Here is a 24,876-nt window from a genome sequence, read left to right as displayed (position 1 = left end):
AATGTGTCCTAACACTAATGTGTCCTTGGCTTGTCTGTTTGTGTTGAGTTATAGATAATATTGTACATATGGCCACTCCCCTTCTCCTTGTTCACACACATCCATCTGTTCATTCAATAAGCATTCTTAGTAGGTATTCACCTTGCATTGTTACAAATGCCCAAAACACTGTTTTTAACATTTGTTACAAATGCAAACTCTCAGAGGCTTGTTTCCTCACCTACATTCACAGAGACATGCAGAGTTTATCACCCTTGGGAAAAAATAATGGTTCCCACTCACCCTTAAAACTGAAAGTAAACAGAAGGACTGTCTTTAGCTGGTGGTCAGAGTAACTGGATTTCAGTCCAGAATCTTCCACTAACCAGCTATGTGACCTTGGGCATGTCGCCTTTCTTCTCTGGCCTCATTTATCCTTTTTGTAAAAGGAGGATCTCAGTCAAACATGGGTGATCTTAAGCTTTTTTCTCAGTTTTACACTCTCTAACTCTGCATGGCCTCGTGCGTAGTTGCTTCAGTTGTGTCCGACTCTTTGGGACCCACGAGGCTCCTCTGTCCATGGGATTCTCAAGGCAAGAATACTGGAGTGGGTTGCCATGCCCTCCTCCAGGGGATCTTCCTGACCTAGGGATAAAACCTGGGTCTCCCACACTGCAGGCAGATTATTTACTGTCTGAGCCACCAGGGAACCAAGTCCCTGCTGACCTCTATAGGTCACCTAGAAAAGTCTCACCGGTCAAGTGCAGTTTGAGGTGATAATAGGTGAGGCTTTCCCTGACTCATCAATGCAAACAGCACACATGAGGGGCTGTTTCCCAAGCTAGACGGTTCATGTGTGCCTATTAGTATGCCAGCTTCTTTAAGGCAGGGAGTATATATTTTCATCTCTGTGTTTTTCGAGCCTTCTAATGACTCCCCAAGAGGTGTACTGGATGGTTGTAGAATGAGTAGAAACTAGACATTCATAAACAACTGATGACTGCACAATATCTGGCAGTAAAAGCACGAGTATTAAAGATTCACAGATAGCAAGACACAACACCAATTAGCATTCAACCTGAATTTTCATGGCACTTTTTATCCTCATTTTTATTAAGCTACCCATCACTCAGTTCAGTTCAGTTCAGTCTCTCAGTTGTGTCTGACTCTTTGTGACTCCATGAATCACAGCACGCCAGGCCTCCATGTCCATCACCAACTCCTGGAGTTCACCCAAACTCACATGCATCGAGTCAGTGATGCCATCCAGCCATCTCATCCTCTCATCCCCTTCTCCTCCTGCCCCCAATCCCTCCAAGCATCAGAGTCTTTTCCAGTGAGTCAACTCTTTGCATCAGGTGGCCAAAGTATTGGAGTTTCTGCCTCAGCATCAGTCCTTCCAAAGAACAGCCAGGACTGGTCTCCTTTAGGATGGACTGGTTGGATCTCCTCAGTCCAAGGGACTCTCAAGAGTCTTCTCCAACACCACAGTTCAAAAGCATCAATTCTTTGGCGCTCAGCTTTCTTCACAGTCCAACTCTCACATCCATACATGACCACTGGAAAAACCATAGCCTTGACTAGATGGACCTTTGTTGGCAAAGTAATATCTCTGCTTTTTAATATGCTATCTAGGTTGGTCATAACTTTCCTTCCAGGGGGTAAGCGTCTTTTAATTTCATGGCTGCAATCCCCTCTGCAGTGATTTTGGAGCCCCCCCAAAAAATAAAGTCTGACACTGTTTCCACTGTTTCCCCATCTATTTGCCATGAAGTGTTGGGACCAAATGCCATGATCTTTGTTTTCTGAATGTTGAGCTTTAAGCCAACTTTTTCACTCTCCTCTTTCAGTTTCATCAACAGGCTTTTTAGTTCCTCTGCACTTTCTGCCATAAGGGTGATGTCATCTGCATATCTGAGGTTATTGATATTTCTCCCGGCAATCTTGATTCCAGCATGTGCTTCTTCCAGCCCAGCATTTCTCATGATGTACTCTGCATATAAGTTAAATAAGCAGGGTGACAATACCCATCACTGCAGCCATGTAATTAAAAGACATTTGCTCCTTGGAAGAAAAGCTATGACAAACCTAGGCAGTGGATTAAAAAGTAGAGACATTACTCTGCTGACAAAAGTCCATGTAGTCAAAGCAATGGTTTTCCAGTAGTCATGTACAGATGTGAGAGTTGGACTATAAAAAAGGCTGAGTGCCAAAGAACAGATGCTTTCAAACTGCAGTGTTGGAGAAGACTCTTGAGAGTCCCTTGGACTGCAAGGAGATCAAACCAGTCAATACTAAAGGAAAACAGTCCTGAATATTCATTGGAATGACTGATGATGAAGCTGAAACTCCCAATACTTTGGCCACCTGATATGAAGAACTGACTCACTGGAAAAAGACCCTGATGCTGGGAAAGATTGAAGGCAGGAGAAGGGGATGACAGAGGATGGGATGGTTGGACGCCATCACTGACTCAATGGACATGACTTTGAGCCAGCTCCAGGAGATGATGAAGGACAGGGAAGACTGGCGTGCTGCAGTTCATGGGGTTGCAAAATCGGGACATGACTGAGAAAGTGAACAACTCCGCAAATTACTGCAGAGGTTAGAGTACTGGCTTCAAAGTAGGTTTTTAAAACCCACTTTTATTGAGCTGATTTTATGTGCCAGGAAGTGTTCTAAGAAGAGACCCAGAACACGGGAGATAAATACAGGTTCCACATCCTTTGACAATTAGTACAAACATGACTGGGCTTCCCTAGTGGCTCAAGCGGTAAAGAATCTGCCTGCAACTGTAGGAGACCTGGGTTCATCCCTGGGTTGGGAAGATTCCCTGAAGAAGGACATGGCAACCCACTCCAGTATTCTTGCATGGGGAATGCCCATGGACAGAACTTGTCTAGCTACAGTACATGGCGTCCAAAGAGTCGGACACGACTGAGCCTGAGCGACAAAGCACGCACACACAACCAGTCTCAAGTCCCAAGGGGACACCAGCTTGCCGGAACTAAATGGCTCGCACTCGAATTTCCGGGGGGGACCTTGAGTGTGTTACTACGGATCTATTGCTTTTGCCTGCCGGAGGTCGATCTTCGAAAGAACCGGCACTGGGAGGCCAAGGGAAAGAGGTGAGTCAAGGACGTCTTCGTAGCGGAGCTACTGAGATTCGGAAGGCCACGCTGGGCTTGTTTGGCGTCTAAACGACTCGGACAGTTCAGTCATGTTCGCCTACGCGGTGAGGCGCGCCCTGCGCAAGAATAAGACCCTTCGCTACGGAGTTCCCATGTTGGTGAGCGCAGCGGAGGGTAAAGTGTGTGTTGCAGGCGGGTGGGGAGGAGGGATTCCGAGAGGGTGGGACCTCAAGATTGGCTGGGACGTGAGTGCGGTGAACCTGTAATGTGTGAGGCGAGGAACCGCAACCTGCGCTAGCCTGTGGCTGGCCTTTAGGCAGTCCTAGTTTCCTAGTCACTCCCCGCGTTGGTAGTTCGATCTCAGGTCCTTGTCTGACCTTTGGTAGTTAACCTGCATGTGCTTCTGAACCAGATTTTAACCCGAACCAGGCTTTAGCTAGAGCCTGGATGATTACTAAACTCATTCCCCGACCCCAACCTCCTGTCTGCCACGCTACAGCTTGAATATAACTCTGATCATCGAAACTAGTTATATTCACTTAATTTAACTACAGTTTTGGGCATCCTCAGGTTTCAGTTTAATAGTGTGAATTGGCTGAATTCTTCCAGGGTTGTTATGAGTTAAAAAAAAAATCCTTGTGAGTTAAATTTAGCACAGTGTAGCAGCCCTGCAAAGATAGTCGCTGCATTATGGTTGATATTTTTAAAGCACCTTGCAAGCAGTTTTGGCGTTTCTTTGTTTGTATCCACTCCTACATGGAGTTCTCAGAAGATCCTGTTCGTCTTGAAGATTCAAGTTAATGCTTAATACTTAACACCAACCGCAGTTGGAATCCAGTGAAACCACACTTTCTTTTCTGTTTGACCTTGGCAAGGTATTTTGTTTCAACAAACCTTGATGTCATAGTAAATGAAATAATTTAAATAAAGCAGGTGAACAGTTTTTAAATAGTTTATTACTTTTATGAGAATTTGGTACAGGAAAAGTTACCAGATTTTGCGTTTAACCAGGACTAAAGTAAAGTAGCGACCTTAGAAAAGTAATGTGTTTTTTAGTTCATCTTTGATGAATGTGGATTTCTTTTTAATCTTTAAAAACTCCTTTTTATCTTTTTAAACGTCTAAACAAAATCACTTATAAGACAACGCAGAATTATATTTGCGTAGCCAACAGGGACTGTGTAAAAACTATCCTCCCTGTGGATTCCCCTTCCACAAAATAGAGGTCCATTCAGAAACGTGATTGTCAGTGCAAGTTGAGGTCACCTGCATGTCCCACTGGAAGATAGTTTAGTTTTGTTTGTTATCTTTCAAAATCGTCAAAGCTAAGCTCTTAAAACCACTAGTATTAAAGTACCTTCTAGGGATTCCCTCGTTTGTTTTATTTCTAAGACAAGAGTACCACAGTAGACTTTTTCCTGAGTGTATTTCTCTATACTGGTCTCTGTGTCTATACTGAATCTGTACTACACTGGACCTAGGTCTATACTGTTTCAAAATGTGGGTCCTCCGTTGACTATATGGACCTTTGTCCACAAAGTGATCTCTTCGCTTTTTAGTACATTGTCTATGTTTGTCATAGCTTTTCTACCAAGGAGCAAGCATTTTTTAATTTCAGGGCTGCAGTTACCATCCACAGTGATTTTTGGAGCCCAAGAGAAAGTCTGTCACTGTTTCCATTGTTTCCCCATCTATTTACCATGAAAGGATGGGACCAGATGTCATGATCTTCATTTTTTGAACGTTGTGTTTTGAGCCAGTTTATTCACTCTCCTTTTTCACCTTCATCAAGAGGCTCTTTAATTCTTCTTCGCTTTCTGCTATGAGGGTGGTGTCAACTGCATATCTGAGGTTATTGATATTGGAATAACCTTGATGGAAAAGTCTCATTGGAATATCTTGATTCCAGCTTGTGCTTCTTCCAGCCTGGCATTTTGCATGATGTACTCTGCATATAAGTTGAATAAGCAGGGTGACAGTATACAGTCTTGACATACTCATTTCCCAATTTGGAACCAGTTGTTCCATGTCCAGTTCTAACTGTTGCTTCTTGATCTGCATACAGATTTCTCAGGGGGCAGGTAAGGTGGTCTGGTATTCCCATCTCTTGAAGAATTTTCCAGTTTGTTGTGATCCCCACAAAGGGTCCTAGACAAGTAACTAATTCTGTAGGGGAAAATGTTGAACTCAGTTCTCTAAAACCCAACAGTACTAGAAAGAGCTCAAATGATGCATGGTCTTCATCATATATCAGTTGGATATTCCATATTTACTATATTACTATGCCATAATTATTATAGCATACTACTATACTTAAAGTTGAAATTATTTTCTCTCTTTGTTGTCATTGTTCATTTGCTCAGTCATGTCTGACTCTTTGTGACCCCATGAACTGCAGCATGCCAGGCTTCCCTGTCCTTCTCCATCTCTTGGAGCTTGCTCAAATTCATGTCCATTGAGTCACTGATGCCATCCAACTATCTTATCTTCTGTCACTCCCTTTTTCTGCCTTCAGTCTTTCCTAGCAGCAGGGTTTTTTCCAATGAGTCGGCTCTTCACATTGGGTGGCCACAGTATTGGAAATTCAGCTTCAGCATCAGTCCTTCCAATGAATATTTCAGGGTTGATTTCTTTTAGGATTGACTGGTTTGATCTCCTTGCTGTCCAAGGGACTCTCAGGAGTCTTCTCTAGCACCACAGTTTGAAAGCATTAATTCTTTAATGCTCAGCCTTTATGGTCCAGCTCTCACATCCATACATGACTGCTGGAAAAACCATAGCTTTGACTAGGTGGACCTTTGTCAGCAAAGTGATTTCTTTGCTTCTTAATATGTTGTCTAGGTTTGTCATTGCTTTTCTCCCGAGGAGCAAGCGTCTTTTAATTTCATGACTGCAGTCACTGTCCACAGTGATTTTGGAGCCCAAGAAAATAAAGTCTGTCACTGTTTCCATTTTCTCCCCATCTATTTGCCATGCAGTGATGGGACCGGGTTCCATTATCTTAGTTTTTTGAATGTTGAATTTTAAGCCAGCTGTTTTACTCTCTCTTTTTTTTAATCTCTTACATAAATGTTAGTGCTTGCTTCACAAGAATATTTATTCAACAACAAACAGAAGAGGACTTAGAGTACCAGGTATAGACTAACAGTACTCTCCTTCTCTTCTTTCCCAAACCACTTGGAAAAGAGAATATATTTGTCGTTTCAATTTGTGCACTGCCCATTTAGTCCCCAGAATTTACCTTTCTAATCTGACCAGTCATTACTGGTTTCTGCATACTAAAATTCCGACCATTTAATGTCTGAAGATGATTTTAGTATATTCATTGTTTGGAAACTATCATCACAATCTAATTTTGAAACATATTTATCACCCAGTTCCCTGGTGGCTCAGATGTAAAGCGTCTGCCTACAATGCGGGAGACCTGGGTTCGATCCCTGGGTCGGGAAGATCCCCTGGAGAAGGAAATGGCAACCCACTCCAGTATTCTTGCTTGGAAAATTTCATGGACGGAGGAGCCTGGTTGGCTACTGTCCATGGGGTCACAAAAAGTCAGACACGACTGAGTGACTTCACTTCACTTCAAAGGAATCACCAAACTCACTTGTAGCCACTTCCTGTTCTCCTCTACTCTTCCGTCCTAGGTAACCACTAATCATCTCTCTATAGATGTAATAGAATAATACAATTTGTGGTCTTTTGTGATGACTTTGTTCACTTAGCATAATGTTTTCAAGGTTCATTCATCTAACAGGTATCAACGTGTCATACCCTTTTAGTGACAAGATAGTATTCCATCAGTTGGAATATTTATTGTCCATTGATAAGCATTAGTTGCTTTTTTTTTTTTTTTCATTTCTTGGCTATTATGAATAATGGTGCTGTGAACATTCATGTACAGATTTTTGTATGGATGTGTTTTCATTTCTCTGGGATAAATGCCTACTAGTAGAATTGCTGCATCATATGATAGCTCCATGTTTAACATTTTGAGGAACTGTCAAACTGTTTCTCAAAAAGTGCATCATTTTACACTCCCCCCAGCAACATATGAGGCTTCTGATTTTTCCACGTTCTTATCAACAGTTGTCAGTGTCCACTTTTTAAAAATAATTAAACCCTTACAAGGAGATGTGAAGTGGTTTTGATTTGCGTTTCTCTCCTGGTAGCTCAGCTGGTAAAGAATCTGCCTGCAATGCAGGAGACCCTGGTTTGATTCCTGGATTGGGAAGATCCCCCGAAGAAGGGATAGCCTACCCTCTCCAATATTCTTGGGCTTCCGTGATGGCTCAGACAGTAGAAAATCTACCTGCAATGTGGGAGACCTGAGTTCGATCCCTGGTTTGGAAAGATCCCCTGGAGGAGGGCATGGCAACCCACTCCAGTATTCTTGCCTGGAGAATCCTCATGGACAGAGGAGCCTGGCAGGCTATAGTCCATGGGGTTGCAAAGAGTCAGACACAACTGAGCAACTAAGCACAGCACAATGACTAATGATACAGGACATCCTTTCTTACGATTGATTATTGGTTATCTGTACATCTTTGAGGAACTGTCTATTCAAGTTTTTTGCCCATTTTTAAGAGAATGTGTTTTTCTTTATATTGGGGAGAGGTTTCCTTAAACACCTGGATTCAGTCTTTGTCAAGGGGCTCTGTGTGCTAGGGCATTCCTTCAGTACTCAGGCAGGGTACAAACAACTCTGCCTTAAAGTTTTACTTATTTGCTCAGAGCCTCAAAGTTAGCCGTTGTTGAGTGTGTAGGATCTTCTCAGAAATCTCCTGAACTCACACACAGCTATTGGCACGTGGACCATTCTGTTCATATGTATATGTAACCAAAAATAGGATCTGGCTGCTTGCAGCTCAAAAGCCAATAAAAAAGTAAAGTTAGTGGAAAGGAAAGGTTGCTTTATTTTGGATGCCAGCAACATGGGTGAACTATTTCAAATCCTAAAAGATGATGCTGTGAAAGTCCTGCACTCAGTATGCCAGCAAATATGGAAAACTAAGCAGTGGCCACAAGACTGGGAAAGGTCAGTTTTCATTCCAGTCCCAAAGAAAGGCAATGTCAAAGAATGTTCAAACTGTTGCACCATTGCACTCATCTCACAGGCTAGCTAAGTAGTGCTCAAAATTGTCTAAGTGAGGCTTCAACAGTACATAAACTGAGAACTAACAGCTGTTCAAGCTGGATTTAGAAAAGGCAGAGGAAGCAGAGATCAAATTGCCAACGTTTGTAGGATCATTGAAAAAGCAGGAGGGTTCCAGAAAAGCATTTACTTCTGCTTTATTGACTACACCAAAGCCTTTGACTGTGTGGATCACAACAAACTGTGGAAAATTCTTCAAGAGGTAGGAATACCAGATCACCTACCTGCCCCCTGAGAAATCTGTATGGAGGTCAAGCAGGAACAGTCAGAAGCAGACATTGAACAGCAGATTGGTTCCAAACTGGGAAAGGAGTGCATTGACACTGTATATTGTCACCCTGCTTATTTCACTTATATGCAGAGTACGTTATGCGAAATGCTGAGTTGGATGAAGCACAGGCTGGAATCAAGATTGCCATTTAGTTGGTGTGCTTTTACTTTCTCATATACTAAGTGTATAGTCTTCCCTTAGTTCATAGGTCTTTTATAAGAATTAACTGATACAATGATTGTGATCTGGTATTTAAATCATAGGATCAAGTACAGGTATAAATTAGTGATTTTGGTATTTGCTAATATGCTAAAATGTTTCCCAGTTATAGTTTATACTACATTTGCTCTGAAAAAATGAATGGTAACTCACCAGGAAGAATAATCTATAGGATTTTGTATAATCTGCCACCCTTGGCATTTAGATAAGTAATTTATAGATATGCTGAATTCTGCCCTTCTATTTTAATTGTTTCTCTGTTTTGTTTCAGTTGCTGATTGTTGGAGGTTCTTTTGGTCTTCGTGAGTTTTCTCAAATTCGTTATGATGCTGTGAAGATTAAAGTAAGAACTCTCATTGGAGTTTGACATGTATATTTGTATATTTTGGTTTATGAGACATGGATACTTAAAATACTAAGCTGTCTGAATTTTATCTCACTTTTTTTTTTTTTAATATTTATTTATTTGGCTGCACTGAGTCTTAGTTGCAATATATGGGATCTATTTCCCTGAGCAGGGATTGAACCCAGGGCCCCTGCATTGGGAGTGTGAAGTCTTAGCCACTGGACCACCAGAGATGTCCTTATCTTGCCTTTTCAGTCTGATGAATGATCTTTGGGCTCTTTTATAAAACATTTCTTTAAAAATTTTATATATATATATATTTTAAATTTTTATGTATATATTCATTTTGATTGTGCTGTGTCTTCATTGCTGTGCAGGGACTTTCACTAGTTGCAGTGAGCAGGCGCTGCTCTCCAGTTGTGGTGCACGGCTTCTGTTGTTGAGGAGCACGGATTCTAGAGTACGTGTGGCACATGGCCTTAGTTGCTCCACAGCATGTGGAATCTTCCTGGACCAGGGATTGAACATGTGTCCTCTGCTTTGGCAGGCAGATTCTTAACCACTGGACCACCAGGGAAGTCCTATACAATTTTTAAAGATTACTTTCCATTTAGAGTTATTACAGAATATTAGCTATATTCCCCATGATATGCAATATATCCTTGAGCCTTTCGTACACCCAGTAGTTTATACTTCCCACCACTTTACCCCTGTATTGCCTGTCCCCTGCCCCTAGTGGTAACCACTAGTTTCTTTCTGTATTTGTGTGTCTGCATCTTTTTTGTTGGGCTTCCCTGGTGGCTTAGATGGTAAAGCATCTGCCTGCAATGTGTGAGACCCAGGTTCGATCCCCAGGTCGGGAAGATCCCCTGGAGAAGGAAATGGCAACCCACTCCAGTACTTTTGCCTGAAAAATTCCATGGACAGAGGAGCCTGGTGGGCTACAGTCCATGGGGTTGCAAAGAGTTGGACACAACTGAGCGACTTCACTTTCTTTCACTTTTCCTTTTTGTTATATTTACTAGTTTGTTGTGTTTTTTTAGATTCCACGAATACATGGTATTTGTATGAATATGTGGAGAAAGATACATAGATAATGGATTTATAGGGCTCTTTTTTATAGTGTGCTTTTATTGTAGGACTAGTTTGTTTGCTGTATTTGTGAGTCTGCTTATTTTTTGTTACATTTACTAGTTTGTGTAATTACTACCAAATTCAGGTCTGTTGTTACAGAAGAATTCTGGTTAATTCATTCAAAAGTATGTAGCTTTAGTTTGTGGCACACATCTGATACTTGTTTTTTTCCCAAGTACAGTTAACTCTGGAACAACAGAGGTTTAGACTGTGCTGCTCCACTGGTACCATGGACTTTTTTCAGTAAATACTACAGTACTTTACAGTCTGCAGCTAGCTGAATCCATGCATGTGGAACCCACAGATATCGCGGGCCAAGTGTATATTTATTGAGGAAAATCCTTGTATAAGTGGACTTTCAAACAAACTCGTGTTGTTCAAGAGTCAGCTGTATTTCATTAGCAGACCTCAGTAATATTGGTGGGTAAGTAGAGTATTGAAAGCTTGTTCAGTTTTTTCAATTAATCTTATGGTTAAGAGAAATACCAACTCTAGCTAGTGTTAAAGACAGTATTAGAATAAATATTAAATTAAAAAGGAATATATGGTTTCTGTGAGGGAATAGACCAGTTATCAACTGAGTTTTAAAGTTTCTGTTAGCATCCCAATTATTTTATTAAGGACTTTTTGCCCTTTTGCTCTAAGATGAAAGTTATAGTAATCTGACTTTTGGAAATGGGATGTCATATACATATTTGAAAAATAATTGCATCTTTGTCATGAGTTTATCATGTCTTAGATCCTACAGATAAAGATTCAAGAAACTGGTTCTTATAAAGCTTATAGCATAATCAAGGCTGTGCTGTGCTATACTTAGTCACCCAGTCATGTCCAACTCTTTGCGACCCCATGGACTGCAGCCCACCAGGCTCCTCTGTCCATGGGGATTCTCTCAGCAAGAATACTGGAGTGGATAGGCTATCCTTTCTCCAGGGGATCTTTTGACTCAGGGATCAAACTGGGGTCTTCTGCATTGCAGGTGGATTCTTTACCAGCTGAGCTACCCAGAAAGCCCCATAATCAAGGTTGGGAGACTTCTAATATAAAAATGTATCCAAACATACAATATAACAATGCCTAGTGAAATGCTAGATTAGAATTTTGCATAACACATTGCTAGAAATTCAAGGAGAGATATATAGTTTAGATTTGGGAAAGGGATACCAGAGGCCTGCTAGAGGTATCAACCTTTGAATTAAGGCTTTAAGAATGATAAGAGTTAAATGATAGCTAAATGATGGAAAGGATTAGTATTATATAACATAGAGGGACTATTGGGCATATGGTTAGATTTTCAGTTTAGAACTCTCTGGCAAGAGTACAGGATGGATTAGGGGAGCAAGATAGGAGGGAAGAGAGTGTTTTAGTTGGAGATAGAGAGACCTGTTAAGATACTTTGGCAGTAATATAGATAAACAGTACTGGAATCTGAAGTAAAACATTGGCAATGACAATAGAAATGAATGGATTCTAAAAGAATTTGTAGCAGCAAGTTGATAGTGATATATGCAATATTAAAATCTAAATAAATATGGGATGACTTGAGGCTTTGGTTTTAAGGACTGGGTAAATTTTCACAGCAAGGGAGAATGAGGGAGATTGCAATAACAGAAGAGGTCTAGAGGATGGGGTCAGAGTAAAGAGAACAAAGTTGAGAGAAATGAGGTTGATTGAAGTTGAGAGGATGAGATTGGTTGAGGTCTGTGGAAGGAGGCTGAGAGGACAAAGTTTAGCTGAGCAGAATCAGAGGACAAGACCTACTGAGAGTGAGAGGTCCAGGTTGGTTGATACTGAGAAGTCAGACTGGTGAAGTCAAGAGTCAGTGTTTAGGTAAAGTTGAGTTCAAACAAGGTTGGGAGGGTAAGGTGGACTAACTTTGGGAGGAATTGAGAAGATTGGTTGAGGTTGACAGGAATTACAAGGGTTGAGAGGCTGAGATTAAGGGAGAGTCAAGAGGGAAAATTCTTAAAGAGATGGGAATACCAGACCACCTTACCTACCTCCTGAAAAACCTGTGTGCAGCTCAAGAAGCATCAGTTAGAACTGACATGAAACAATGGACTGGTTCAAAATTGGGAAAGGAGTACATCAAAACTGTATGTTGTCACCCTGCTTATTTAACTTAAATGCAGAGTATATCATGTGAAATCCTAGGCTGGATGAAGCACAAGCTGGAATCAAGATTCCTGGGAGAAATATCGATAACCTCAGATATGCAAATAATACCACCCTAATAGCAGAAAGTGAAGAGGAACTAAAGACCTTGGTGAAGGTGAAAGAGCTGGCTTAAAACTCAACATTCAAAAAACTAAGATCATGGCATCTGGTCCCATCACTTCATGGCAAGCAGATGGGGAAAAAATGGAAGCAGTGGCAGATTTTATTTTCTTGGGCTCCAAAATCACTGCAGATGGTGACTGCAGCAGTGAAACTAAAAGATGCTTGCTCTTTGGGAAAAAAACTATGACAAACCTGGATAGCGTATTAAAATGTAGAAGCATTACTTTGCCAACAAAGGCCCATATAGTCAAAGCTGTGGTTCATCCAGTAGTCATGTACAGATGTGAAAGTTGGATCATAAAAAAGGCTGAGCTGTTAAGAATAGATGCTTTTAAACTGGGTGCTGGGGAAGACTCTCGAGAGTCCCTTGGACAGCAAGATCAAACCAGTCAGTCATAAAGGAAATTAACTTTGAATATTCATGGAGGGACTGAAGCTGAAAACAAAGCTCCAGTAGTTTGGCCACCTTATATGAAGAGCTGACTCATTGGAAAAGACCCTGATGGTGGGAAAGATTGAGGGCAGGAGGAGAAGGGGACAACAGTGGATGAGGTGGTTGGATGGCATCACTGAATCAATGGACATCAGTTTCAGCAAACTGCAGGAGATAGTGAAGGACAAGGAAACCTGGCATGCTGTAGTCCATGGGGTTGCAAAGAGTCAGACATGACTTATGACTGAGCAACAGCAACTGGAGGCAGAGGGCCAAGCTTCAAAGCCAAGTTGTGCCTCTTTGACAAGTCATTCAAACTCCCTGTGTTCCATTATCCTTGCTTTGATCAAATAATAATACTTATGTCATACACTTTTTTGTGGGTTATAGGAAATAATAAATGTCAAAATACGTGGCATATAGCAGGTGCTTGGTAAATTTTTGGCTGCTATTAGTTGTAGTAGTGGTTATAGTACTATTGAGATATTAGTTGTCATACAGTTTGATAGATTGTGGAGATTTTCCCACATTTTTGTAATCTGCCATGCCATCTGAGCCATGCTTATATTAACTTTTTAAATTGCATATGGAATCTAACAGACTTAAATAACTTATGGCTGCTTTTATTTTTCTACAGATTGATCCTGAGTTAGAAAAAAAGCTGAAAATGAATAAAGTGTCATTGGAGTCAGAATATGAGGTACAGTATGCTAACGTAGCAACATTCCTAGTCTGTGACTGGTTCTATCTGCCTTAAGGTAAATTCAAATGATTACCTTAACAGAAAAAAAATTACCTTAAGTATACGTTATTGGAACAACTATGTGGTTGTTTGACAAGACAATAAACATGGATCTGTTTCTCATATATTATGAGTAAATTCTGGATGGATCAAGAATTTAAAAATAAAAAACCCAAAAGGCTAAAAGTACTAGGAGTAAAAAATGAAATTTCTTTTTTGTTTTCTTGAGTCAGAAAAGCCTATTTAAATGTGATGAGAAATAGAGATGCTTTAAAAGTAAATATTCAAAGGTACCACCTAAAACAAAAAATGTGTAATATAAAGTCAGTAGTTAGATGAGAAATCCTAAAAATATTGTTTATCCTTATCATGATGAATTGCTTAAATATAAAGAGCAAATCAGTATACAATTTCAACAACTTAGTTGGCAGTGGAAACATGGGCAAAACATGTCATGAGTTCAGAGACAAGGAAATAAATAGCATTTTTAAAACATATAAAGAGATGCTCAACTTATAATAGGAATGTTAATTAACATTATAATGAAGTGTCATTTTTCCAGCTATCTGATTAACAAAATCAAGGAGTTAATAGCATGTTTAATTATAGGATGTTGGGAAGGAGGACATTCTCCATCTCTTATCATATTTCCCCTTTTCTTTTTATGTGTGGTCCTTTTTTATTGAAATGTAGGCATTGTGAATAGTAAATATTGAAGAGACTTGTGAAGAGCGGTTGATTCTCATTTTAGCAGTCCAGTTATTGGCTGGTCATTTTGAGCTTGATTTTACACTCTGTAAGGGAGGATCTGTGGAAACGCTTTGAGGTTTCCTAAATCCCCTGAACTTTGTGGGACTCCTTCTCTGAATTGTTTTCCCGAGAGGATCTTGTCAGAGCTAAAGACTGGACCACTGTGTCGTTTGCTATTTTTGTTTTAGTTTAGTTTGAAACTGGACCACTTTTGCGTGAAGTAATTCAGTCAGCCTTGCATCCCATCTAACAGTTATTCTTAAATTCTTTTGAGCACCTATGTCTTACATTATCTGAGTGAAGGCCATTGTTCTTTCTTAAAACCTTTTTTTAACTTTGGAGCATTTCATAACTATACTTGAAGATAACTTACTCTGTTCTTGAATTAGTAGAAGTTTGTTCACCTTTGTAGATTTAAACTCTTGGTGAAGCTCTAAGAGAAATTTAGAGAATCATTATTCACTATTTCCCCATTATTTTCTCTTAAACTTCTAACTTGGTACTTCTCAGTATATAAGCAGTATATGGGCTATGAAGGGTTTGTCTGGAAGTAGATCCCTATAGTTCTTTTAGAAACCATAGAATGTGAGAGCTGAAGAAGTCATGCAGACCATTTGGTCTTGTCTTTTCATTGTTACTTAATGAGAAAATTAGTGCCCAGATAACTCAAATCACTTGCACAGGGTTATATAGCTTATTGGTAAAAGAGTAATGTTTAGTATCCAAGTGTCAAGGTCAATTTATATCATTTCCTCTGTCCCTGGATGTAAGCTGTCCTGTGTTCTCTGTGTTTCTTTTTCTATCTTTTTCAGTTAATTATTCCAGAATAACCAAAGCACATATAGGAAAGTTACTGTCAGAGTGGTGTGAGAGGATAAAGAAATGTTTATGTTCTTCCGTTTTATCCTGTTTTCATTCCTGTGCTCCAGAGGTACAGCTAACTAAAGATACAGTGATCCAAACTCTACGTGAAACTAGTTTTTATTGCCCCAGAAGGGCTTTGCTCACAGCCGTTATAGGGAATTGCTTTTCATTCTTAAGGCCAGGCTCATTTCTCAGGTGTGGAACAAATCATTGTGATATCTCTCCCTTCTAGCAGACTCTGTTTGGTCTCTTCCTTTCATTTACTGCCAGTACCTGTGCTAATCATTACTCTGCTGGATCAGTGTTGAGGTGGAATTTCGTTTTCTCAGCTTCTTCCCTTTGTGCTCTCAGAAATAAAACATGTAAATTATTCAAGAAATACAAGTCAGAATGACTTGGAACAAAGAGGAACCACCTCACATAGATCAGAATGGTGATCATTAAAAAAAATCTACAGATAAATGCTGAATCAGGTTTAGAGAAAAGATAACCCTCCCACACTGTTGGTGGGATTGTAAATTGGTGCAGCTACTATGGAAAACAATATAGAGGTTCTTCAAAAAACTAAAAATAGAGTTCCCATATGATTCAGCAATCCCACTCCTGAATATATATCTGGAGAAAACTATAATTCAGAAAAATATATGTACCCCTATGTTCATAGTTGTACTATTCACAATAGGCAAGACATGGAAATAACTTAAATGACTATTGACAAATGAATGGGTAAAGACAATGTGGTACATATGTACAGTGAAATACTGCTCAGCCATAAAAAAAGAATGACACCATTTGCAGGAACATGGATGGATCTAGAGATCATCATACTATGGGAAGTAAGTCAGAAAGAGAAAGACAGATGCCATATGATATCGCCTATATGTGGACTCTAACATATGACACAAATGAACATATCGACAAAACAGAAACACACTCTGATATAGAGAACAGACTTTTGGCTTGCCAAGGTGGGGGCAGGTGAGGCAGGGAAGGATTGAGAGTTTGAGATTAGCAGATACAAAGTATTATATACAGACTGTGTGAACAACAAGATCCTACTGTATAGCATAGGAACATATATTCCATATTCTGTGATAATCCATCATGGAAAAGAATATGAAAAAGAATGTATGTGTGTGTATGTATATGTATATATGTATAACTGCAGAACTTTTGCCATAGCAAAAATTAACACAACATTGTAAATCAACTATCATTCAACAAAATAAAATTTTTAAAAAACCATGTAGACTCTGTTCCTTTTTTAATAGTTTTATTCTGATGAGGGGAAAGATAGGCAGTAATATCAATAGCAAGAAAAATTCCAGATCCTATAAAGAAATATAATATTTCTTTAATTATTAAGCTTGACATGCAGTTGATTTGTTTACTAGAATTATAAGTGGGGGCCTATTGAATTCTTTCTACTCATTTATTCAGTTAGGTCCTAGCCAAACTCACAGGGCTCCTATACTAATATTTATGCTCTAATTTTTGTGGCTCTGTAGAAAATAAAGGATTCCACCTTTGATGACTGGAAAAATGTTCGAGGACCCAGGCCTTGGGAAGATCCTGATCTCCTCCAAGGACGAAATCCAGAAATCCTTAAGACTAATAAGACAACTTGACCATGTTGATTCTGTTTTTACTTTTTAAATTTTAAATAAAAATGTTATCAACTGGAATTCCAACCATATACTCCTATCCAATGGAGAGAAAATTCCAGACCTGCAGAAGCCTAGATATGAGTAATTTGATGACAAGTACTCTTGATAAAAAGTCAAGTACAGGTTTGTATAAGGCCCAACTCTTCCATATGCAAATGAAAGTAACAATGTTGACCATATATATTTTACTGCTCAATAAACATGTGAATATTGCTACTTAAAGAGTGTCCTTTATTCTACTCCCAACATGCATGCATACTAAGTCGCTTCAGTCATGTCTGACTCTTTGCAAGCCTAAAGATGATAGCCCACCGGCATCCTCTGCCCATGGGATTCTCTAGGCAAGAATACTGGAATGAGTTGCCATGCCCTCCTCCAGAGGATCTTCCCAACTCAGGGACTGAACCCACATCTCTTAGGTCTCTGCATTGGCGGGCAGGTTCTTTACCACTAGTGCCATCTGGGAAGACTACCCCCCTCCCCACCCCCTCATATTTCTTTTCCACCAGCAAGTAGGATTCCTGCTTGACAATAGTTGGTCTAGATCCAAATTTTAACAGTAATATCAAGCAGAATTTTATATCGGACCTGTGTGGAAAATGATCAGTCTGGTGAGATTCTTGGTTTTAATTTTAATACCTCACATGACATGCTTATCAGTCTCCGAGGCATCACCTGATGATTGTATTGATACCACTAAAGTGTTAAGAAACGTATATTGTCCCAAGTTAAAGGAAAAGTAATGAGGTCTTAACTTCCAGCCTAATATACAAAAAAAAATTGAAAAACTGAAAATTGATATTCTTTGATCCATGAGAACGGAGGTACAGGATAAAACCATCATCTGAAAACTTGAGATACAGACAAATATATAGAGAATCTCCTCCAGTTTTCCTGGAGGAGAAACCACCTGGAAACCCCTGCTGGGCCCAGCATCAGATAAAAATACCTAAAGGGAAATTGACTAATTACTAGAGACTGAGCATGGACTAACCTGAGAGTTAAAAACTCCTGGAGATCAGGACAGGAACAAACTTTGACTTCCAGAAGCCCCACCAGCTTCTCACAGTGAATGTTGGAGAAAAATCTTGTTCTTCTAACAAGGGGAGGGAAAGTAACCATTTTGAAATATGCTCCCCCAAATTCTCTTAACAAAATCCTGGTGTTAAAGGGAACTAACTCTTGGTAGAGCCTAATTCCACTGGATTTTACCAGAGCATAACCAACTGGCGTAAGAGAAATACCCAACTCTAGCCCCTACCAGCCTTTCTTTCTCACCTAAATGGGGGGAGAGGAGCAGGGAGTAAGACTGAGAAGCAGTTGTGAAGGTTACATACCAGGATCTCATGACTGGTAATAGACTAAGACCTAATCAAAAGACTAGACTGTTGCCATCCCACATTACTGCCACATCATCCGAGGCCTACTCAGTGGACTTTGTTTTACCCAGTCCAACTGGATATCATGACCAACTTTGAACAGCAACAACAAAAACTACACAGCATACTAAACGACAAAAGGCACAGTTCTAAAAGACAAACCAAGCATGAAATTCAGATACATACATGGCAAGGATTGGAGAATTTAAAATGACTATGGTTAGTATGTTTACAGTGCTAATGAAAAAAGTATACAACATGCAGTGGGATAATAAGCAGAGATGGACGTTCTAGGAAATCAAAAGGAAATTCTAGAAATCAAAAATGCTATTAACAAATGAAGAATGCTTAGATGGAGTCATCAATAGAGTAGACAGGATTGAGGAGGGAAGGAGTGAAAAGGAGCGTTAGGATACATATATCATATTAACACTAATCAGGACGAAGCTGGAGTAGCTATTTAATTCAGGCAAGTAGACTTTAAAGCAAGGAAAATTATCAGGGATAGAATCAGGGAGCACTACATAGTAATAAATGAGTCAGTTCTCCAAAAAGAACAATCTTTAATGTGTTTGTACCTAATGACAAAGCAACAAAATACATGGAGGAAAAACTGACAGAATTGCAAAGAGTAATAGATGAATTCCACTATTTTTGTTGGGGACTTCAACTGCCTTCTGTCAGAAATGGACACGTCCAGCAGTCAGGAAATCAGTAAGAACCTACGTAAGCTCAACAGTACCATCAATCAACTGGTCTAATTGAAATCTCTAGAATACTTCTTCCAACAACAGTGGAATACATTCTTCTCGAACACACATGACATTTATCAAGACAACATTCTTGGTCACAAACCACATGTTAAAAAATTTAAAAGAAGTTATACAAAGCATGCTCTTAAACCACAGTGAAATTAAGTTACAAATCAGTAACAGAAAGCTACTTGGAAAATCAAATACTTGGAGATGAATTAATACACTTCTGAGAGAGTCAATTCCTAGGTAGGTTGATGATAAGTCCAGGGTTCCCAAGGAGGAGAAAGCAGTCCCAAATCCTCCAGAAGGAAAAAGGGATCTGGGGCTCTCAAAGAGAAAAGGACATTCTTTTCTATGTTGCTTTGTCTTAAGTCAGTATAACAGTGTATCCTGAGGACGTGTTTCTCCTTAACAAGAACCTTCTGATTTATCCTGTCATCTTAAAGTGTATTTTATGGGAGTGGGTCTGGTAAGATCTTTCTATTCATTCTAATCTTGTTAATTTAAGATGTATGTTGTGGGAGTGGGTCTGAAAAAAGTATATAAGGCCTTGATAAGACTAGCTAGGGGGCCATTCTCTGTCCCCCTTCTGAGGTCTATGTCAGAAGATTTCTCTGTCCCTTTTCTTTAATAAAACTCTGCTACACAAAAGTTCTTGAGTGATCAAGCCTGGTCCCTGGACCCGAAGCTAAATCTTCAGAGATCACAAAACTGACATTGTTCACCGTGAGCTGTCACTTCTAAATAACACATGTCACAGAAGTCTAAAGAGAAACTTAAAATATTTTGAAGTAAACGAAGCTGAAATACAACTTAACCAAAATTAGTTGGGTAGAGCAAAAGCAGAGTTTTGAGGGAAATTAGTATCATTTAATGTGTGTATTAAAAAATCTATTAATCTAATGAAAAAGAAGAGCAAGTTAAATTCAAAGCAAGCGGAAGAAAAGAAATAATAAATTAGAGCAGAAATCTATTGAGAAAACCAACAAAACCAATAGCTAGTTCTTTAGAAAGATCAATACAATTGATAAACCTCTAGCCAAACAGAAAAAAATAAAAGAAGACACAAATTACTAGAAATGAAAACAGAGACCATCAGTATTGGCCCTATAGATATTAAAGAATAATGAATATTATGAACAACGTTATGCCCCCAAATTTGATCATCTAGATGAATCAATTACATTTCCTTTCAATTCCTTGACATTTCGTTTCCTTGAAAGACACAGTCTGCTAAAACACAAGAAGAAATAGGTATTCTGAATAAGGCCATATCTTTTATTTTATTTATTTTATTTATTTTTTATTTTACTTTACAATTCTGTATTGGTTTTGCCGTACATTGTATCTTTTAAAGAAATTGAATCAATCATTAATGTTCTAACACAGAAGACACCAAACACAGATGAATTCAGTGGTGAATGCTACCAAATATTTAAGGGAGAACTTATACCAGTTCTCTGCAACTTCTAGGAAACAGAAGCAGAGGAAATACTTCCTAACTCATTCTTTGAGGTCTACATTATTATAATACCAAAGGCAAAGAAAGACACAACAAGAAAGAAAAACCATAGACCAACATCCCTCATGAAGATAGATGCAAAAGTCCTCAAGAAACTATTAGGAAGACAAATCCAACAATGTATAAAAACAATTCTATACCACAACCAAGTGGGATTTATCCCAGGTATATCTGGACTGGTATACAAGGCTCTATACAAGGCTCAACTTTGCTCATTATTAGAGAAATACAAATCAAAACTACAATGATAGATCACCTCACACCAGTCAGAATGGCCATCATCAAAGTCTACAAACAATAAATGCTGGAGGGTGTGGAGAAAAGGGAACCCTCTTGCACTGTTGATGGGAATGTAAACTGATACAGCCACTATGGAAGACAGTATGGAGAGTCCATAAAAAACTAGGAATGAAACTACCAAGTGACCTAACAATCCCACTACTGGGCATATACCTTGTGAAAATCATAATTGATAAAGCCATATGTACCCCAGTGTTCACTGCAGCACTATTTACAACAGCTGTGGAAGCAACCTAGATGTCCTTCAAGAGATGAATGGGAAAAGAAGCTATGATACGTATATACAATGGAATATTACTCAGCCATAAAAAGAAATGCATTTGAGTCAGTGCTAATGAGGTGAATGAAACTAGACCCTATTATACAGAGTGAAGTAAGTCAGAAAAACAAATATTGTATACTAACGCATATATGTGGAATCTAAAAAGATGATCCTGATCAACCTGTTTGCAGGGCAGCAGTGGGGAAGCATACATACAGAACAGACTTATGGAAATGCGGGGTGGGACAAATGGAGAGAGTAGCATGGAAACATACACACTAACATATATAAAATAGAGAGCCAGTGGGAATTTGCTGTATGACTCAGGGAAATCAAACCAGGGCTCTCTGACAACCTGGAGGGCTGGGATGGGGTGAGAGGTAGGAGAGAGACTCAAGAGGGAGGGGACATATGTATACCTATGGCTGATCCATGTTGATGGATGGCAGAAATCAACACAAAACTGTAATTATCCTTCAATTAAAAATTTAAAAAGTCACAGCATAGATAGTATTTTAATAGCATTGCTCAGCATTCTGTTAGTAGCAGTTAAGCTTATGTTTCTTTGCTGTTTTTTTTTCCTGAAATCGTTTTGTGTAATGTGTATTTTATATTAAAATTGATTGTTGAAATAAAAGTTTAGAAGGAAATTTAATGAAAAGGTTATATCTAAATAATCTTATCTCCTCTGTAGACAGCAGAGTTCAGTGGGAAAGAATGCAAACTGATAGACCTAAATTGGAATCTTGGCTCTGTCAGTTTGTCAGATTACAAACTGTGTAATCTTATACAAATTGTATAACCCCCTTGAGACTCCATTGCTTTGTCTGTGAATTGAAGTTTTGTTGTTGATGTCAGTAACCTAAGTGAAATATGTATGGAACTCAGGCAAGGAAACAGGTGATAAAAAAGAGTGGCTACTACTATTGACTAGGAGGTTAAAAAATAGTCTTTACAGATGACAGATATTCTGTCCTAAATTACTGCTTCCAGTAATTCTCTTTTTTAAAAAATTTCTCTAGTTTTGTTTTCTGCCTTTTGACCCTTAAATAGTATTTAACTGGCTGGAAGCATCACCAAATGATAGAAGGCAAGTGGACAAAAGTTTTCTGAAATGGGATTTTTTATTTCCTCTAGATTGGGAGAGTGGAGACGAGACTTTCAGGACAAAAAAAGTGCTGAGAGGCATAACTGGTCTGTGGTATTTCCAACAGAAATCATCCTGGTGTGGGAAAGCCTTGGAGTCACTGCCTATTACCAGTGGAGGGTGTGCTAAGACCACACAACACTGAATTTGGGGGTTCACCTCTTAATTAAGGGTGCTTCCTAGATGGCGCTAGTGGCAAAGAAGTCACCTACTAATGCAGGAAACAGAGACACGAGTTTGATCCCCAGGTCGGGAAGACCCACGGGAAGAGAGCATGGCAACCCACTGCAGTATTCTTGACTGGAAAATGCCATGAACAGGAGAGCCTGACCTACAGTTCATAGAGTCACAGAATTGGACATGACTAAAGAGACTTAGCACCGCACACACACTCTTAAGTAAAGCCCAGCTCTGGTGCAGGGTGCACTCTCTACAGGGCCCCTAGCCTTCGGTTCTGGTTTGTTCTCTCTGCAGTTTCCCTTTACATATTGTGAGACCAGGAGATACCAGACTGGGTGAAATTGCCTTGGCTACTTTAGCTGCTACATCCTCCTAGTGCAGAGCTGATGCCTGCAGCCCAGGAGAGCCGCATAAATTCTGGACTCCACAAAGAAGAGATCAAAGAAACTATAGAGGACAACAACTTGCACATCCCGTGCTTCTAGGAGCTGCCTATTACCTCTTTCTGAACTGGGCTTTACTCTCTCTCTTCATCTATATCCTTTTGCCTTCACATTTTGTGCTCACCTTTCTCCTATCCCTTCTCATCTTCTTTTTCCTTGCCACTCAGGCCTCCTCCCATTTAAAAAAAAAAAAAATTCAAATAAGCCTTAATGAAGCTGAAACTCCAATCCTTTGGCCACCTGATGCGAAGAGCTGACTCATTTGAAAAGACCCTGATGCTGGGAAAGATTGAGGGCAGGAGCAGAAGGGGACAACAGAGGATGAGGTGGTTGGATGGCATCACCAACTCAATGCACATGAGTTTAGGTAAACTCCAGGAGTTGGTGATGGACAGGGAGGCCTGGTGTGCTGCAGACCATGGGGTTGCAAAGAGTCGGACACGACTGAGCGACTGAACTGAACTGTGTCATTGAACACTGAGAAAAGACACTCAACTTGGAGAAATTGCAGCACTTTACCAGCAAAGGTTCAGCAGTGAGGTTCATTAAGGCTTATTTGGTGATTTTTATTTCTTAATGGGAGGAGGCCTGAGTGAGCAGAATAATTATATTGGACTGTGACACTTCCAAACACACAGAAAAAAATCTTGACAAAATCATCTGAAGGCCTGTTAGCCAGTTTTTTGTGTTTTGTTTGTTTGTTTGTTTTTCTTTCCAGAGCACACTGCCTTATTTCTGATTTCCACTTTGAGCTCCTTTCAGGAGGTGCTGAAGGTTAGCAGCTGCAGTGGCTATGACTTAATTTTTTTAGAGGCAGACAGCACGTGCCAGATTCCAGTTGGCAGGGCCCCTTCATGGCCAAAAATTTGACCATGGTTGGGGGCGTTTTATGGCCGTTTTGTCCTGTGGTGCTAGGAATGCGCATTTGCTGGTTTGGCAGAGGTCCAGCTGATAGGCAGCTCAGTGTGCTGTTCCTGGAGGAGGCCATGAAAGTAGCACAAGTTCTAGACCATACCTGTCTCACTAGTAATCTCTTAGGATCCAAGAAGACATTCCCTCTGCTGCTTCTTCCCATGTCTACACTCACATTATTACAATCAGTGATCCCATGTTTATTATTTAATCCCTGTGTTGTGCCCAACTCTTCTGTGACCCTTATAGACTGTAGCCCACCAGAGGCTCCTCTGTCTATGGCGTTTCCCAGGTGGGAATAGTGCAATGGATTGACATTTCCTTCTCAGGGAGCTTCCCAACCAAGAATTGAACCCTTGTCTCTTGCACTGGCAGGCAGATTCTTTACCACTGAGCCATGTGTTCATATATATATATATATATATATATGTATCGGAGAAGGCAATGGCACCCCACTCCAGTACTCTTGCCTGGAAAATCCCATGGACGGAAGAGCCTGGTAGGCTGCAGTCCATGGGGTCACGAAGAGTCGGACACGACTGAGCGACTTCACTTTCACTTTTTACTTTTATGCATTGGAGAAGGAAATGGTAACTCACTCCAGTGTTCTTGCCTGGAGAATCCCAGGGACGGGGGAGCCTGGTAGGCTGCATTCCATGGGGTCGCACTGAGTCAGACATGACTGAAGCGACCTAGCAGCAGCAGCAGCAGCAGGATACTCTAGGTCATCTAACTTAGTCTGTTAAGTAACTATTCCGTTCAGTTCAGTTCAGTCATTCAGTCGTGTCCGACTCTGTGACCCCATGAATCGCAGAACGCCAGGCCTCCCTGTCCATCACCATCTCTCAGAGTTCACTCAAACCCACGTCCATCGAGTCGGTGATGCCATCCAGCCGTCTCAGCCTCCATCGTCCCCTTTTTCTTCCCCCACAATCCCTCCCAGCATCAGAGTCTTTCCCAGTGAATCAGCTCTTCGCATGAGGTGGCCTAAGTACTGGAGTTTCAGCT

The 24,876-nt window shown here is 40.0% G+C and overlaps 1 protein-coding gene across 3 annotated transcripts in view; it reads left to right on the top strand.

Annotated features, from left to right (window-relative positions):
• Positions 1-17,190, top strand: part of LOC120852761 (cytochrome c oxidase assembly protein COX16 homolog, mitochondrial) — a 41,175-nt gene extending 23,985 nt beyond the window's left edge. Inside the window, exons 1-4 of one of the 3 annotated variants that reach the window (XM_040226177.1) lie at positions 2,948-3,107; positions 9,024-9,095; positions 13,583-13,645; positions 16,810-17,190. In XM_040226177.1, coding sequence (XP_040082111.1) covers positions 2,991-3,107; positions 9,024-9,095; positions 13,583-13,645; positions 16,810-16,929 — 372 coding nt within the window. In that variant the 5' untranslated portion in view covers positions 2,948-2,990 and the 3' untranslated portion in view covers positions 16,930-17,190. Of the gene's footprint in view, positions 1-2,947; positions 3,269-9,023; positions 9,096-13,582; positions 13,646-16,809 lie in introns of those variants that run through there. The other 2 variants (XM_040226179.1, XM_040226178.1) reach the window with 2 other exon arrangements.
• The last annotated feature ends 7,686 nt before the right edge of the window (positions 17,191-24,876 follow it).

This window comes from Oryx dammah, unplaced genomic scaffold (genome assembly GCF_014754425.2).
Source record: "Oryx dammah isolate SB20612 unplaced genomic scaffold, SCBI_Odam_1.1 HiC_scaffold_26, whole genome shotgun sequence".
NCBI classification, from domain to species: domain Eukaryota; kingdom Metazoa; phylum Chordata; class Mammalia; order Artiodactyla; family Bovidae; genus Oryx; species Oryx dammah.
Note: the sequence above shows the minus strand (reverse complement) of the source record. Positions and strands in the feature narration are given on the sequence as shown.